General features: G+C 34.6%; 1 protein-coding gene across 7 annotated transcripts in view; it reads right to left on the bottom strand.

The window, feature by feature from the left end:
- PAPOLA (poly(A) polymerase alpha) overlaps positions 1 to 17,132 on the bottom strand; it is a 68,979-nt gene that overhangs the window by 11,457 nt on the left and 40,390 nt on the right. For 5 of the 7 annotated variants that reach the window (XM_036241657.1, XM_036241681.1, XM_036241667.1 and 2 more), the window contains 6 exons: positions 15,923 to 15,976; positions 15,260 to 15,379; positions 13,187 to 13,296; positions 8,820 to 8,941; positions 4,332 to 4,474; positions 1,049 to 1,149 (listed from right to left, as the gene is read on the bottom strand). In XM_036241657.1, the coding sequence (XP_036097550.1) occupies positions 1,049 to 1,149; positions 4,332 to 4,474; positions 8,820 to 8,941; positions 13,187 to 13,296; positions 15,260 to 15,379; positions 15,923 to 15,976 (650 nt within the window). The remainder of the gene's footprint in view (positions 1 to 1,048; positions 1,150 to 4,331; positions 4,475 to 8,819; positions 8,942 to 13,186; positions 13,297 to 15,259; positions 15,380 to 15,922; positions 15,977 to 17,132) is intronic. The other 2 variants (XM_036241675.1, XM_036241688.1) reach the window with 1 other exon arrangement.

The following is a 17,132-nucleotide window of genomic DNA, read 5'->3' as shown; positions in this document are numbered from 1 at the left end:
AAATAAAGCTATGTCTCTGGATTTGATTTCCTTATATTTTTACATGCAAATACTAGAATGGCATTAAAAAACTAAATTCCAACTACTTAATTAACACATTGTTGACCACTCATGAGTTAACTCATGTTTGCACTTGCATTAGCTATTTCAATTTTTGAAACTCATGGTAATATAGGATTATTGTATTTGTGACTCTTCGCCCTGAGGGTCGAAGTTCGAAAAACAGCACATCATTCTGTTATTAGACCACCAAAACAACAAAAAGGGAAATGTAGTAAGATGTGATAGTGAAAGTGATTTTGAAGAAGAGTGGATTGAAAATGACATTACACCAACTTTGGAGGATTATTCAAATATTTCAGGTGTAACTGCCGATCTTAGTGATTCACGAAGCATCAGGGAAGTGACAGAATTACTTTTTAGTGATGATTTTTTTGATTTAGTTGTTTCTCAAACCAATTTATACCACCACCAAATAGAAAAATTTTACAAAAAATCTACTAAAACTGTAAAAATTACTAAAATAGCCCTGGCCAGTTTGGCTCAGCGGTTAGAGCGTCGGCCTGCGGTTCAGAGACCCGGGTTCAGTTCCCGCTAAGGGCACGTACTTCAGTTGCAGTTTGTCCCCGGCCCTGGTTGGTCGTGCGGGTGGCAGCCACTCGATGTGTCCCTTCACGTCAATGTTTCTCACTCTCTCTCCCTTCCTCTCTCTCCCTCCCATTCTATCTGTACAAAAAATGGAAAAATATCCTCGGGTGAGGATAAAAAAAAAAAAAAATTACTAAAATATATAACGTATACAATATAACATATAACAGATATGTACAAAGTTTCATTTAAATTCATTATATATAAATAAAGTATACTGACATTTATTTAAATTGTTTCACTTGCATACTCAATTACGAAAAAATAGCCCGTAACATGAGATAACTTCTGCGTAAAATTGCCGGTCAACATTGTGTTAACAAATAAAGCCATCTATCCAAATGAAGGCTAACTCCATATACTGTAAGTCCTCCCAAACCTGTCAAACCAATCTCCTTACCCCCTGAGCTTTCACTGGAATTCACTTGTGGCACAGGAACTTCGGTAGCCTGGACGTTGGTCACAGATGCTGCTGTTACAGCTGGAGCAGGACTGTTTCTGCTATTAAAAAAAAGGTTGAAAAGTAAACAGAGAAGTGTAAAATTCCGTAACAAAATTTATGTGAAGTTATTTTCTAAAGTAAAGGATTGTTCAGGTTTACTTCTCAGACATAACATTAGTAACTGACTGCATTCAATAAGATATAACCAACAGTCAAAAGCACACAAACATTCTAAAGCAGTGCTGTCCCACAGAACTTTCTGTAACAATGTCCTTTAGCTGCACGATCCTATAGGGTAGTCACTATACAGATGAAATACGGGTAGTGAAAAACTGAATATTTAATTTAATTTAATATTAACTACATTTAAAGCGCCACACATGACTAGTGACTACTATGTTAGAACAGTAAAAAAATGTTCTTATCTGCCCTGGCTGGTGTGGCTCGGTTGGTTGAATGTTGTCCCCTGCACCAAGGTTTCTGGTTTGATTCCTGGTCAGGGCACATGCCTGGGTTGTGGCTGGATCCCAGGTAAGGAGCATGCAGTTTCTCTCATCCATGTTTCCCTCTCCCTGTCCCGTCCTCTCTCTCTAAAAACCAGTAAAAATATATATTTTTAAAAGTTATCTGATTTGGGGTATAAAAGAATCCTACCAAAAAATATAAGAAAACAACCTGAGAAATAGAAAGTTTCCACACACAAAATCTAAGGGTTCATGAAACCCTAAAAGCCCATCCAGTGGCCAGAGAAACTGCAAAGACTCTCAAAGCCCAATCCCTCCTTCTGTGTTCTGGATCCCACTTCCGCCTACCGTCTCAGGAAACTCTGACCATTCCCCCCTTTGCTCTTCTATCTCTTCAACTTTTCTATTTCAAATAAACCCTGTACATAAGTACTTACATAATCTCATTTTATTACCTCCTAGGGGAAAAAAGTTCTCTGTGGTTACTCTCTCCCTCAGCTAAAGCTCACACTCTACAACTGTTGGATGACGTCATGATAAGGTGGGCAACACTAGAAGACCTACAGATTTTGGGTGCCTATGTGACATTCATATAAAAACATCAGAGAACATTCAGCTTATTAAAGCTTTCCAGCTAACTGGTACAGCAGGTCCTCAAATAACGTCGTTTCACTCAACATTGTTTCATTCAACGTCACATTGTTTCATTATTATATTGATGAAAAAAATAAAAAATAAACTCTCAGCTGGGGACACTATCTATCTATGTGCAGTTTTGCACGTTTTCCCCATGTCTGTGTGGGTTTTCACCGGGTACTCTGGATTCCTCCCACATCCCAAAGATGTGCACATTAGGTGAAGGGCGTGTCCAAGCTGTCCCACTTAAGTGTAGATGTGTGGGGGAGACCCTGCAATGGAAGGGCATCCTGTCCAGGCTGGGGCCCACCTTGTGCTCTGGGATGCCCAGATAAGCTCTAGCCACCTGCAACCCTGAACTGGAATTAGCAGTTTAGAAAATTATCATCTTGTTTTTAGTAATCTTTCTTAAATGTAGGTATAGCTCACATTTCAGTATTTAATACTGTTAGTGTCTGGGGTCTTTATTTAGAAGTTTGGTGATATTTTTGAGACCAAAAATATGCCGTAGGAACTCAACTAATGTTATATCAATTAGCCTATGGTAAAACTGGTTTTGTTATACGTTTTGCTTAAAATCAGTTTCCAAGAGTCTATGAATGACGTTAAGTGAGGACTTACTGTACATGGAAGTAACTGGAGTCAACAGAGCAGGTGATACCACAACCCAAGGAAAATACAAAGATGAAATAAAGGCCTGAGGAGAGAGCCCTCAAGGGCACAAACATCTAATGATTAAACAGAAAAAAAAAGTTGACCAAAGAACCATAGATGCAGGAAAAAATCTGAAAGAGCTAGCAAAGTGGCCAGTACATAATAAATACTCATTAATTGTAAAGCAAATACACAAGCATAACCTTAAAATCCAGAAGTCTTAATTACAGAAGCTATTTAATATTAATTCTAATATTAAAGCTCTGAAAATATTAAAATTTCTGAAATTACTTTATATACCTATTTTACATATATGTTGAAACAGTTTATTCTTGTACTATTAAATTATTGTATTATCTATTTGTATTAAAACTGTAGACCTATTTTTGCCCACCCCTGTATGTGCATAAACTCAGTTACAAAGGCTTTTATACAAATCCTTAAAATCTTACTAAAATTTCTTTTATACTCAAAAATAAAACTATTAAAACTAAAAATCTGGAAGTTGACACTCCATATATGGGGAATTGTTTTACTACTAAAGATTTAGAGGCCATGTTCATGCCTGAAGTCTTCAGATTATTCATTATTAGCCTAAAAACACATCACATATTCTAAGCCCAAGACAAGAGAACAGAACCCATCCACTGCACCTCAGCATTTTCTGTTTCTAGCTTATCCAAAGAATCACCCAACCTGAGCCTCTGCTATTGGTAATAATTTAACAATCTGGTTTTAAAATGCCTTGTAAAAACTGAAATATAACATGCATTCATAAAAGTGCCCAAATTTTAAATATCAACTCATCAATTAACAAGTGATCAGTGTAACCATCACAATTTAAAACATTAGCAGCAGCCCAAAAACCTTCCACAACATAACAGCTCCCTTTCAAAATATAGTTGTTTATCCATTTTAAAAAAGTCTACAAGGATACACTATAAAGATTTATGTAAGTTAAATATAAATATGGTCTTTTGTGGTCTAATTTTTGTTACCACAGTCATGTATTTCTTTCATAATAAAAACATCAGCTGCTTTAAATGTTTTTAAAGAGGCATTTAATTCTTCAGAAAAGTGTCCCCTAACATAAACCAGCCCACATAAATCTTCACCTTCTTCAGAAGATCCCTAGTATTTCAAAGATATGTCCCCGTATGACACAGTATAAGCAGCTCTAGGACAAAAAGGTAACTTGTCCCTCTTGTCTGTTCTCCCTAGCACATCAGGACATTCCCTGTAGGCAGTCTCAGTATGAAACGGAAGGGGTTATGGCACTAATATTCATATCTGTACCAAGACATATGGAACACAAGTATGACATGGCAGGACAAAATATTACTTCCTGCAAAACTAAGAGTTAAATGGCTATTTAAAAAATATTAAAAGGTGTTATAAAATTAGTATTCTAAATAAGTGACTTTAACAACAAGTTATCTCATATGTTTATAAATAGCACTACAATTCTGTTCCCTCATCCTCCTTACCCCTGAGAGCTGCCAGAACTGTTCAATGGACTGGTCTTCATAGCACTCGTAGGTGAAGGCACAGACATGCTGTTATCACTGTCCATAGACAAGTCGAGGCTGTTCTCATTCACAGGTGTCAATCTGACACCTTCCACTGAATGCTGCAATTAATAAAATATTTAATCAAATATAGCTGTATTTTATTCAGATCTTTAAAATATGAACATCTTTTATTCACTGATAAATGATTTCTACTAAAAAGTAAAAATCAAATTTTATGAAAATTTTAAGTGTCATTGCTGACCATAAAAGGCAAACTTGAGAGACACATACTCCTGACTTCTAAGAGGCCTTCAATTCAACTACAGTTCTTCCGTGGGAGAAATAAAGAGAAAGGAATGGTACATTAAACGTACACACTGAATGTGAAACACATTGCAAATTAAAAAGTACATGAAAACACATGGATCTTATATCTGAGGGCTTAAATATATACACACATATATATATATGTTAGTAAAGTCTTTTAATAACAATATTAACAGTGAATATCTGGTTAGCGGGATTAGAATTATTTGTTTACAGATTTTTAAATTATCCTACAATAAACATAGAAATTGTGCAATTTCAAAAAATATCAATAAGTACAATTTAGTGCCGCCCTATTTGTAAATATATGAGCCTCGCCCTGGCCGGTTTGGCTCAGCGGTTAGAGCGTTGGCCTGAGGTCCGGAGAGACCCGGGTTCAGTTCTAGCTAAGGGTGCGTACCTTGGTTGCAGTTTGTCCTCGGCCCTGGTTGGATTGTGTGAGTGGCAACCATTCGATGTGCCCCTTTCATGTCGATATTTCTCTTGCTCTCTCTCTCTTCCCCTCCCACCCTATCTGAACAAAAAATGGAAAATTGTCCTTGGATGAGGATAAAAAAAAAATATATATATATACATGAGCCTCTCCAAAACAAAGGATTTCTTAGTGCTCTAACTGCAACTTGGGATTTTCATATGGTGCATTTAATAGTGTAAACTATCCTATGGAAAAGAATAATTTTCTGAAAACTAAACCTTATATCCACATATAAATCCTAATGTTGGCCCTGCTTCTTCAAAAGCAAAGCATTCAAAGACAGTTACATAATATAGGAAAACCAAAAGAAAGCTAAAAATTGTAAGTGGTGCCCTGGTCAGTTTGGCTCAGCAGTTAGAGCATCAGCCATGGACCAAAGAGTCAAGGGTTCGATTCCAGTCAAGGGCATGTACCTCAGTTGCGGTTCGACCCCAGCCCTGGTCTGGGCTGTGCGAGAGGCAACCAAACAGTGTGTCTCTCTCAATTTGGTGTTTCTCTTTCTGTTTCTCTCTACCCCTCCCTCCCACTCTATCTAAAAAGTAAATGGAAAAATATCCTCAGGTGAGGATTAAAAAAAAATTGTAAGTGGTTCAATGGATGAAAGTTGATTTCTATACTGACTTAAAGTTTTCATTTTGGCAATTAATGCTATTATAATATCAAATTTACTTCTTCAGCTTTTTTTCTCCCCAGAATATTTTAGCCTTTACCTACAGAAACATTTTAATGGAAATAATTTGCATTGTTGACAAAAACTCACATCCCATGTGTGTGCACATGTGCTCGAGTGTAGACTCTATGCTAATTTTTAAATTAGAACAGAGAAACAACTGTGTACATAAACAAACACTGGTCAAATGAGGAAGATGAGATTTGGCAGAAGGGAGAGGAGGAGAGAGTTTGCCACTTGCTCTTGAAATCCACTGTGGAACAAATTTTCTAATATTCTAAATGAGCATCTTTCCTATCCAAAAATGATACCAATCTCACTCTCTACCAGACAAAGATTCGTTTAGTAAATTATACTCAATTTAAAATAGTTACCTGCATGACCAAGTAATCAAACACCTGTGAGATAACAGGCCACTTGTTAGGGAAGACCTATAAATGTGGAGACTTTACCTGGTTGGACTTAACAGAAAACAGCATTAAGCTGTTTCACTTTGCCTCTGTGTCCATGTCTCTATTGGCACAAGAGACTTCAATGTTAAGAAATCATAAATATTCTATCAAAACTTTCTAGTAAAGGACAGAGATAGAACATACTAGTATAGAGAGAAATATGCACATATATTTTGCACTGAGACCTAGGACCAATCCACATGATACACGACCTTGGGCAAGTACAGACAATACCTATGGGTTGCTAAATCGTTAAATATAGAAAAACACTTGTACTTTGTGCTTTGCAAATAGCAGTTAATAAAAAGAAGCTATTATAAGAATTGAATAAAAAGATTCATGGATGTAAATGTCTAGACAGTTATTATTTACAAAAACAAGTGCTATTTTACAAGTAGAAACTTGGAAATAATTTAAATAATGCCAGCCAGAGGACAGATTTTTATCACTGTAGCCATACATAGAAATACTAAACAGCTTTGGTACTTGTAATGTAATTGGATATGTAGTCACAATATAGTAAGCACCCAAAAAAGGTCACAAAATGGTCTGATCAAAAACCTTTTAAAAATACCTTTTATATGTGTTTACATATTTGCACTGAGTAGTCTATGTAGAAATAAACTAAAATGTTAAGAGTTGCTATTACTGGGTGATGAGACTAGTTAAATACAATTTTTGGACTACAGTAAATTTCTGATCATTAGTGATTCCTTTATAGTCTAGAAGATTATATCTAAATACTACCTTAAGAAATAGAACATAAAATTTACTTAAATTATACACTAGTTGTTCCAAATATCAATATTGCCATGTAAATAGGAGTTTAAAAAAGTAATCTGAATCAAGGGTTCTGGAAAATCTAATTACCTCAAGTTATAAATAGTTGTTTCAATAGAACAGAAATAGGTAAGTATTCACATAACAATCTAATTATTTACATTTACTTCTGAAAACATAAAATGCTAGTGTATTTTTACATGTAGTAACTACACGCGTGTGGTTGCTTAACCCCAATTCATCTCATAACAACAACGGACAATTAGAAGACAAATATTTGACTTGACACTTTAATTTAAAAACAAAATTATTTCATGGTAAGTTTTATGTTATGTATATCTTATGAAAAAGAATGAAAGAAAAAACAAACATTGCTCAAGAAAACAACAGTACATTTGTATCACTTTCTAGATTAGTTAACTCATGAAACCATTAGGTTAAGAAGAAAATAGTTATCCACATAAACGCTTTAATATGATGTTATTTTTACAAATAAAACATTTAAAAAAGTACACTTTTCACCAAAAAAGAAAGCAAGTATCCCAAATTTAGTAAATAATGATGGTGATAATAACAGAAACAAAAATAAGCATTTACCATGTGCCAGGCACTAATCTAAATAACCTTTTAGAGGTATTGACTCATTTCTTCCTCACAACATACCTAATGAGGTAGGCGAAAATTACATCCTGATTTTAGAAGTAAGGCAAATCAAGAATGTGATGTTTGTTATAAAACATGCCCAAGTCTCACAGCTAGGAAACAGCAGAACTTGAATTTGACCAGGATGTCTACTTGAAAACCCTTGCCCTTGACTTACATATTTTGTATTATAATGTATTTCATGTTTAGGAAACAGAACATTATAAAGTTGATTACTTTATTCCTCTTCCCAATTCCAGCCCCAGTTAACTAACCATTATGGTGAATGTGGTGGTTACTGTTTTCTAATATATTTTATTTCGTAATCTCTTTTAAATCATGTATTGTTTTACATTTTTTAAACTTGTAAATTTTATATAAATCTATCAAATGGTACATATCCATCTTTACCTTTTTAACTCAACATAATATATAGCTGAAGCTCATTTATTTTCAGTATGTTTAAATATTCCATTATAGGAGTAAGTCTTCTACTTTTGAAACCTCTTAAAGCAAAAACTAACTTATCTCTGGACCAAAATTCCAATATGTCCTCTATAGTAAGTCCAAATAAGAAATAAGTAACATAAAGCTGTATGTTACTCAACAGGAATCACTAACAACAGAACATAATACAAAAGATTAACTCTAGTTATCTCTATTAGTAATCTTTATGTTCAATAATTAAAAATTTTTGAATAAAATACATGTATAATTCTTACCAAAATAAAGCCATTTTCATTTAGAAAGTAATTTAATTTACTTGAGCTACATAATACCTAATTAATGTGGTCACTTTTTAAAGGAAAGGAAATTAGATATTTATGTGGAATATTAAATAGATAATAAAAGATTTTTAAGAGAATCTAAGTATATATATAAAATAAAGACACAAAGCATCATCATTAATCTTTCTAAAGTCTGAAGCAATTGTGTGCAGGAAACCTGATTAGGAACAGGGTTTTATATAATGGAACTGCTCCACTTAACAAATTTTTTTAATGCTGTGATCTATTTCAAATATAACTAATTCACTGAGCCTAAATTTTTAAAGTACTAATAGCCTGGATACATAAAATATTATTAGTAATGCTTTTGTAAGTACTTTCTAAATTTACCTTTTTCTTTTTCTGAAGCACATGATTAGGTAGTAGTTCATGGAGTTGCTTTCTTTTTACATGCATTGCAGCAATTTTCATGTCCACCTCAAACATCTTGCTGTTTATTGCTTGCCTATAAACTATACAATTAGGAAATTGTTACAAGAAATAGAAACATTTTAATAACGGCAGTTCAACTCATCCAGGAGAAGCTATTCTAAGTAAGGTTCCTTTTTTACATCAATACTTTATATATGTAAAATTATCAGGAGAAAATCTTCTACTCTGACAATTCATTGCCTGAGCAAACTTTAAGTCCCTTTTACCAGAAGGTCTACATAATGATTAAAAGCATAAAATATATGAATTCTTCCAGTGTAAAAACTCTTATTAAAGTAACTTTAAAGAGTAACTCTTTAAGAAACAGTGGAATAGGAGAAAAAGAGGTTCTTAAAACCATACCCTTTATGTACCAGTAAAGTTTATAAGTCTAAACTAAGTATGTAATAAAAGCAGAACAAAAGTCAAACTTATTTAAATATATCTAAAGATACCTTTTCAAGAATCTGCAAGACAAAATTTTAAGACAATAACATACTTTCTATTATAGAAATAACTCAAATAACAGAGGTCACAGGAACAAAAATAAGTAAATCCAAATAATTTAGTTCTAGAGGGTCTGAAAAATGGAAAAATTCATGTGCTTAAACAACAAATAATTATGGAGTAGCTATACTGTATCACACTGCTCTAGACACAGGGTTATAGCAGGGAATAAGAGACCAAAATAATTTCAGAGTCTACATTCCAGTAGGAAAAATGTAATAAACAGGAAAAAAAAAAAAGTAAACCATAGTTATCCTTTGAAAGCAGGGGTTAGGGGTGGTGACCTCCCAGGGAAGTAAAAAATACAAATATAATTCTAATTGGCCCTCCGCATACATGGATTCCCTTTAACATGGGTTTGAACTGTGCAGGTCAATTGAAAAATTCCACGTATAACTGGACATGCTCAGTGCAAATCTGTGTTGCTCAAGAGTCAACTGTATTTCTTATCAGATGGTGATAGGTGCTATGGAAAACAGAGTAGGGAAGAAGTGAAGCTCAGCCTGGAGACTAGGATTACAGTTGAGTGGAGACTCAAATGAAAGTGAGGAAGTAAGCTGACAAGTACCTGGTGGAATAGTATTCCAGGAAGAGCAAACATCAAGGACAAAATGTCCTGAATGGAGAGAATGCCTGGAATGTTTGAGGAACAACAAAAAGGCCACAGGGAAGGAGGAAAAGTAGAGATCAGTAATCCTTTATCAGCAATTCTAAAATCCCAAAAGTTTCCACCCCAACACAGTTTTTTTTATAAGATTGGCACCAAAACTCATCTGACCTGAACTATTTGTGGTTATTTGGTCTCTATCTTTGCTTAATGTGACTATTAAATAGTTCCCTGCAGAAATGTTACTGTCTTTGACTACAAATGTTGCTCTAAGACCTGGAATGATACTTACTAACTGTATTACTTTCTGGCCCCAAAAGGATAAAGAATTCTGAAGTTATAATAAAAAATGAGGCCAGAGAAACAATGAGAAGGTCAGATCAAGTAAAGGCTTGCCAACCACAGCAAAGACTTGGACTTTTATTCCAAGTGACATGAGCAGACATTATAGGTTTTGAACAGGCGAGGCATAATTTGGATGACCGAAATAGCTGAAGAACAGGGGTCCTAGAGCAATAGCAGTAATCCAACCACGCAGTGATAAGTGGCCTGGACTAGGCTGACAGCAGTAGAAATACCTATTAGCAAAAATCTCAATGTATTCTGAAAGCAGAGGCAAAATAAATTTTTAATAGATTTATATGAAGTACAGCAGGTTTTTGAATAACATCATTTCATTATACCATTGATAAGAAAAAAATAATTGATTCCTGGTCAGGATCGGAGTCTCTATGGTGTTTGCATTCCCCCCCACCATGTCTGCATACGTTTCTTCCAGGGACTCAGGTTTTCTTCACACACCCAAGAGATGTTTAGTTAGGTGAACTGGTGTGTCTGTCCTAGTCTCAGTGAGTGTGGGTGTGTGTGTGCATGTAGCCTGCACTGGAAGGGTGTCCTGTACAGATGGGTCCCGCCTTAAAACCTGAGCTGCCAGGACAGGCACAGGCCACCAGTCACCCTGAACTGTGATAAGTGGGAATAATTATCTTGTTTTTATTAATCTTTCTTAAATGTATGTATAGCTCACATTTATTTCAATGTTTCATACTATAAGTGTTTGGGATCTTTATTTCAAAGTGAGGTGGGTTTTTTTTGAGACCAGAACTATGCCATAGGAACTTAACTCATGTTTATATCAATTAGTCTATGGTAAAACTGGTTTTGTTACATATTGCTTTGCTTAACATCACAGCTTCCAAGAACCTATCCATGACATTAAGTGAGGACTTACTATATGAGAAAAACAAGAGAGGAGGACTTTAAGATTTCTAGCTTGAACAATTACAATAATATAGTTGCCAAAACCTGAGATCAAAAAGACTTAGGGAAGATGGAAGAGATCGGAGGTAAGAATTTGAGTTCTGAACATGCTAAATGTGTTTTATTAAAAATCCCACAAAGTATTCCATTAAAATGTTTCAGGATACAGGACTACTAAATATTTCCTACCCCAAATACCTGAAAGTTCCTTAAAAATCTTGATGGTTCATTAATACAATCTTCAATAAACAGCTCAACTTAGATGCAAAGTACAAAACAAATCGTCTAATTCAAGTATCCAGAGATGATTTGTTAGTTCGTAAGTAGTTTAAGCTAACATCAGAATTTCTACTTTGGGAAAAAACACTTCTGTGGTGTTCAGCAGGTGGAGTTATTAGCACCCTCCAAATCACATCCTAAAAACCTGTATGAGCAGCCCAGCTGGTGTTGCCCAGTGGATTGATCTTCGTCCCATGGACTGAGAGGTCCTGGTTCGATTCCGGGTCAGGGCACATACCTGGGTTGCAGGCTTGATCCCCAGTATGGGGTGTGCAGGAGGCAGATCAATGTTTCTCTCTCACATCGATGTTTCTCTCTCCCTGTCTCTCTCTTAAAGATCAATAAAAACATAACTTTTTAAAAAAACACTGTATGAACACTTTTGTTGTCACAATAATTAAGGGTTATTACTGGTTACGGACACTAAATAGCCTTCAATGTGGAGAGTTCCTCACAATGAAGAATTGTATCATGTCCTACTTACATTCCTAAAGACAAAAAAACATACTTATCAATTATTTGAAGCAAGAACTCAACTCAATTTTACATAAAAACATCAAGTACTTTTTATTTGAAATTTTCAGGAATGTAACTACCACATATAGCAAAAGATCACCTTTTGTTCCGTTTAAAACTTTAACTTTTATTATGTCACCAATGGCAACGCTGCTAGTCTCTGAATCACAACAGGTTAACACCTGGCTCAGTAGGAAATTACAGACATCATACTGCTAGTAATTCTACACATATGTGTAACACCTGAGTACAGTGTACCTCCTAGTCACTGTACCTAAGTATGTATTTACATTCTGAAATACATATTCTTTTCCCTTTATTTCTCCTTTACATTTAGAGTATGATACTGACTTCTAAACACATTATACCTATTGTTGTTTCTCCTTCTCTAAGGAAGTAAAAAACCTTTTATCTTAAATCTGTATGTCCTTGGGGGGAAACTTCTTATTGGTGACAGGTAAAAATAAACACACTAGAATTTCTTAAATGGGGTTGGGGGAGGAGAGATGTTTGAAAGAAAAATTACCCCCTAATAAAGATGCCATTCACCACTATCTCTATACAATTCACCATTCCCTTGAAAAGCTGTGCATATATATAGCCTCAGCTTTTGTCAACTACATCTACCATTTGGTCTTTAAATTGTACTACCATATTATATCTCAGGGTACAGGTCAATCTGAAATGCAGCTCTAATAATACTATCCCCCAGCCATGAATGAACACTTGAATGTATATTTGACATAGAAGATACATTTCCTCAAAGTAACCAAAAGTTTAGCTTCATAAATTTCCAAGGTTCAAGATTATTAAGGCAGTCAGACACAGACTCAGTCTTTTAGACAATCAAATATTCAGGTGGTTTCTAATAAGTACTTATGGAAAAATGATATTTAAAATGGTTCTACTTAACTTTAAGTCTACCACACTAAAACAAAAAAAGATTAATATATTAGACAATACTGCAACTAATAACTAATCTAAAACCATTAAAATTATTTTGATGATTATTGTTCACTATTCCCAAGTAATATTAACAGTTATTATCACTATGGTATACACGAAGACAAATTCAGATACGCGAGTACATGTTTTGATTATCTAAGTAGAGATATACCTGTATCTGTGAAAGACTGAATATCATAGGTGAGATCAACACTGAGATTTTCAGAGTTTTCGGTTTTTTTAAACACTAACCCAATCACCCACATCGTGCGAAATTCTTCCCTGAAAAGTAAGAAGAGTATTACCACAGTTTATCAGGATATCATAAAAATACAGTTATCAAGGTGTCTGACAACCTGACGTATGTGGAAAAACTTGAAATGTAAAATGTATAAGCAAACTAAGTAAAGTTCTAAGCCCAAACTCCATTAAAATTCAAAGACCTCCCCTACATCTGTCCTCTTTATTGCTATTAACATATAAACAGAATACTAGGACAAATATACTTGTATTATCTATGTACTGATAGCCAATTTTCTTAATGATGATCCTAAAGTACCACAGACACTGTAAATAAAGAAAAATTATGTTTAAACTAATGAAGGGAAAGAATTAATATATTGTAGAAAAATGTGAAACAAAGAAGGATATTCTAGATATAAAAGTTTAACTAGGCCCGGCCAGTGTGGCTCAGTGGTTGAGCATCGACCCATGCACCAAGAGGAAGCTGGTTAGATTCCTGGTCAGGGCACATGCCCAGGTTGTGGGCCTGATCCCCAGTGGGGGGCATGTAGAAGGCAGCCAATCCATGTTCTCTCTCATAGATATTTCTCTCTCTCTCCCTCTCCCTTTCTCTCTCTCTCTAAAAACAATAGAGAAAAAAAATGTAACTAGACCTTAATACATATATAACTCAATTGAAAAGGCAACATGAACAAAAACTGACTACAGCATAACAACTGGACAAGGGTAATTCAGTGACATAACAACGGAATGAATCATAGTCTCTCAATAATTAAGATTGTAGCAACAAAATATTGTAAAAAGCTCAAATCACACTCTTTTACATGGTTACAAAAAAAAAAATCTGGGTAAGCTATCAGAATAACAACTATTCTATTATAGTACAATCTTAAATGAGCCACTCACTTGTATTTTCAATCTTTCATTAAAGCTATTTTTTTTTTAAAGCTCACTAAAGCCCTGGCCAGTTTGCTCAGTGGTTAGAGTGTTGGCCCACGGATCAGAGTCCCGGGTTCAATTCCATTTAAGGGCACCTACCGTGGTTGCAGTTCGTCCCTGGCCCTGGCTGGGGTTGTGTGGGTTGCAACCAGTCAACATGTCTCTCTCACATCCATGATGTTTTTCTCTCTCTCTCTTCCTCCTTCTTTCCCTCCTGCTCTATCTGAAGGTAAATGCAAAAATGTTCTCGGGTGGATGGTGGGGGAGAGATAAACCACAGAACTTATATGCATGTATGCATGAACAGTGGACATGGACAACAAACTGGGGACAGGGCAGGGAGGGAGGGGGAGGGAGGAATCAGTGGGGGTAAAGGAGAAACATCTGTAACAAAAATTAATTAATAAAAAAGAAAAAAAAAATGTCCTCGGGTGAGGATTAAAAAATAAACAAACAAAAAGCTCACTAAAACTCTCTTCACCCTCCAAATGCGACAAAGTACATATAGGCAAAGTAGAATCTCATATAATAATACAGCAACAATCAAACCAGAAATTGACCTATAAAAGACCTTTAATAGTATGAAGTGAGCCTGCCTTTTAACGTTATCTTCTCAATGTTCCAGAATACATCACAAATCAGATTTTTACAAAGTCAAATCCAAGTATGCTCTCTTTACAAAATTAAGATAAAAAGCAAAGACTGTTGTTTGGTATAACAGCTATTCTGACAATCACTGTATAAAACAGGACAAGAAAGAAATGTTAAGAAGAAATGCTAAAGGGCGGATATGCAGAATATGAACTCTAATTAGTTAATATACACCTAATCATTACAAACTATTATCAGAGAAAACAATTTATTTCAGTGGTGATTTTTCTCAAGGAATAACTTTTCTCTTCAATGTTTCTGATCAGGACAACCTAAACTGTAAAGCTCAAATTAGTTTTGAGCCATATATAATAAAATAGTGACTACTTATTAAAAATTGCCTATAAATACTTCTATAAATAAAAAGTTGAAAATGGGAAGAGGAAACTAGATGAAATAGAAGACTGCTTACTTGTCAGGATTTTCTTTGGGTGCTGGAAATGACTGAGGATTCACATGAGCCAGTGTAATAAATTCATTCTTCTCCAAACTTCCAACCAAGATTCGAATTTTTGATTCCACCAAGCCCACCCTGAACAAATGTCACTTAGTATTAATAAAAATTCTGGTTAATTTAAAAAACAAAATACATAAAATCAAATGTTTATGTAAAGCAATATTATGAAGATCATACTTAAACACATGGCGGGGGAGGGGAGCAGTTCAACTGTCTGGACCCCCACACATAAAACCAAAGCCTTATGCTCTACCCCAAAACGCCAAAGAGAAAACTGGGGTAGAAAAGAATCAAACCACATTTCAAACTAGGAAGGTTACAAAAAATATCCTCACATATAGTTAAACAAAAAAATTAGTAACCTAAATTAAAGCACTTTATTTTTTTTAAAGCACTTTAATATACAGTTAGGAAATGATACATGGATATCTCCAAGGCACACAAAAGTTGTATATGACTCCCCAAATTCCTATACCTCTATTATAAGTAGTAAAGCTCCATTATGACCAAAACCAAACTGGATGTTTTAAGAACTTCCTCCCATCTCCTATTGTGTTCTGTGGCTATCTGGTTCATTTTGAAGTTGACTTTTTCTGTGAAGTCTAATCTTGTACTCACCATTCTAGGCGTTGTTTTTCTGTTGGTGCACTTGCTAGAAGTACAATATAATGCCTTTGAAGATAAAGACAACATGCTATTTATTTTATTTAAGTGCTTTGTGCTGGGTATTAATACCACAATATAATAAGCTTTGTGAGTTATATATCAGCATCAATTTAGCAAGGGGGAAATTGCAATCTCAAAATGTACATAAAATCATAAAAGCTAAATTCCCAAGTTTCTATATTCTTTGATCAATAATTATTTTATGGATAATTACCCAAAAAGCAGCTTAATTCAAGAATGCTGAATCAAGATTAATTGAAAATTTGGTTCAATGGCTACAATGGAGTGTTTTACCTATGAAGTTAAAGAGCTGCTCACAAAAATATCGTCCATTAGAAGAAAATTATTTTAATGGAAATAAAGTACCAAGGTTGTAGCCACAAAAATAGAATCACTAAATATACATATTACATCAGTAACCTTAAAGAGCAGTATCAAAACACATCATGCTTCTTAATACAAATTAAAAGATAGCAAAAATTAAACCCAAGTTAATTGATACTGAAGTTAGGCCTCATGTCTTTTTTCAAGTAACAGTATGAATTTCTATAACAAAGAAACAGACATCACTAACGTGAGCACATCAAAGAAATCTGATTTCTATGCAGATTCCAATTCCCTTGAAATTAGAGAAAAAGCAATTTTAGAAAATACCACCAGGACCAAGTAACTATTATAAGTCTTTTTAAGACTAACTATAACTGCAGTAAAATTCATATAATTCAATTTCATAAAACCAAAACAAACAAAAAAAAAGTTCAGTCTAGTAACTCTTCTACAGAATCCATTTTAGAAGTGCTGGAAGCCAAACTCCTCACCAGACGCTTGACCTCAAGGAGCTAACTGACATTATCTAATGTAGACACTGGTTTAAAAAGTCAGAGCATGACCAAAATTTTTAAATTATTTTACTCTTTCAAAAGCTGAACTCTATGTTATCTTTTATATTTTACAAGTGAGATTTCAGGCCCAAAGCAAATGACCAAGATCTGGGGGGCGCGGGGGAGCAACTACCAAACCTAGAGTTTAAATGAGCAGCCCTCCCCCCACCCCAAGACATTTAGGCAAGGGATACTGAAGATTTGGCAAGTTTAAGCAATTTTAAACCAAACTCCCTTAAAACAGACCATTTGATTATTTATGCTTATAAAGTATTTGAAAA

Source organism: Molossus molossus, unplaced genomic scaffold (assembly GCF_014108415.1).
Source record: "Molossus molossus isolate mMolMol1 unplaced genomic scaffold, mMolMol1.p scaffold_m16_p_1, whole genome shotgun sequence".
Lineage (NCBI taxonomy): Eukaryota > Metazoa > Chordata > Mammalia > Chiroptera > Molossidae > Molossus > Molossus molossus.
Note: the sequence above shows the minus strand (reverse complement) of the source record. Positions and strands in the feature narration are given on the sequence as shown.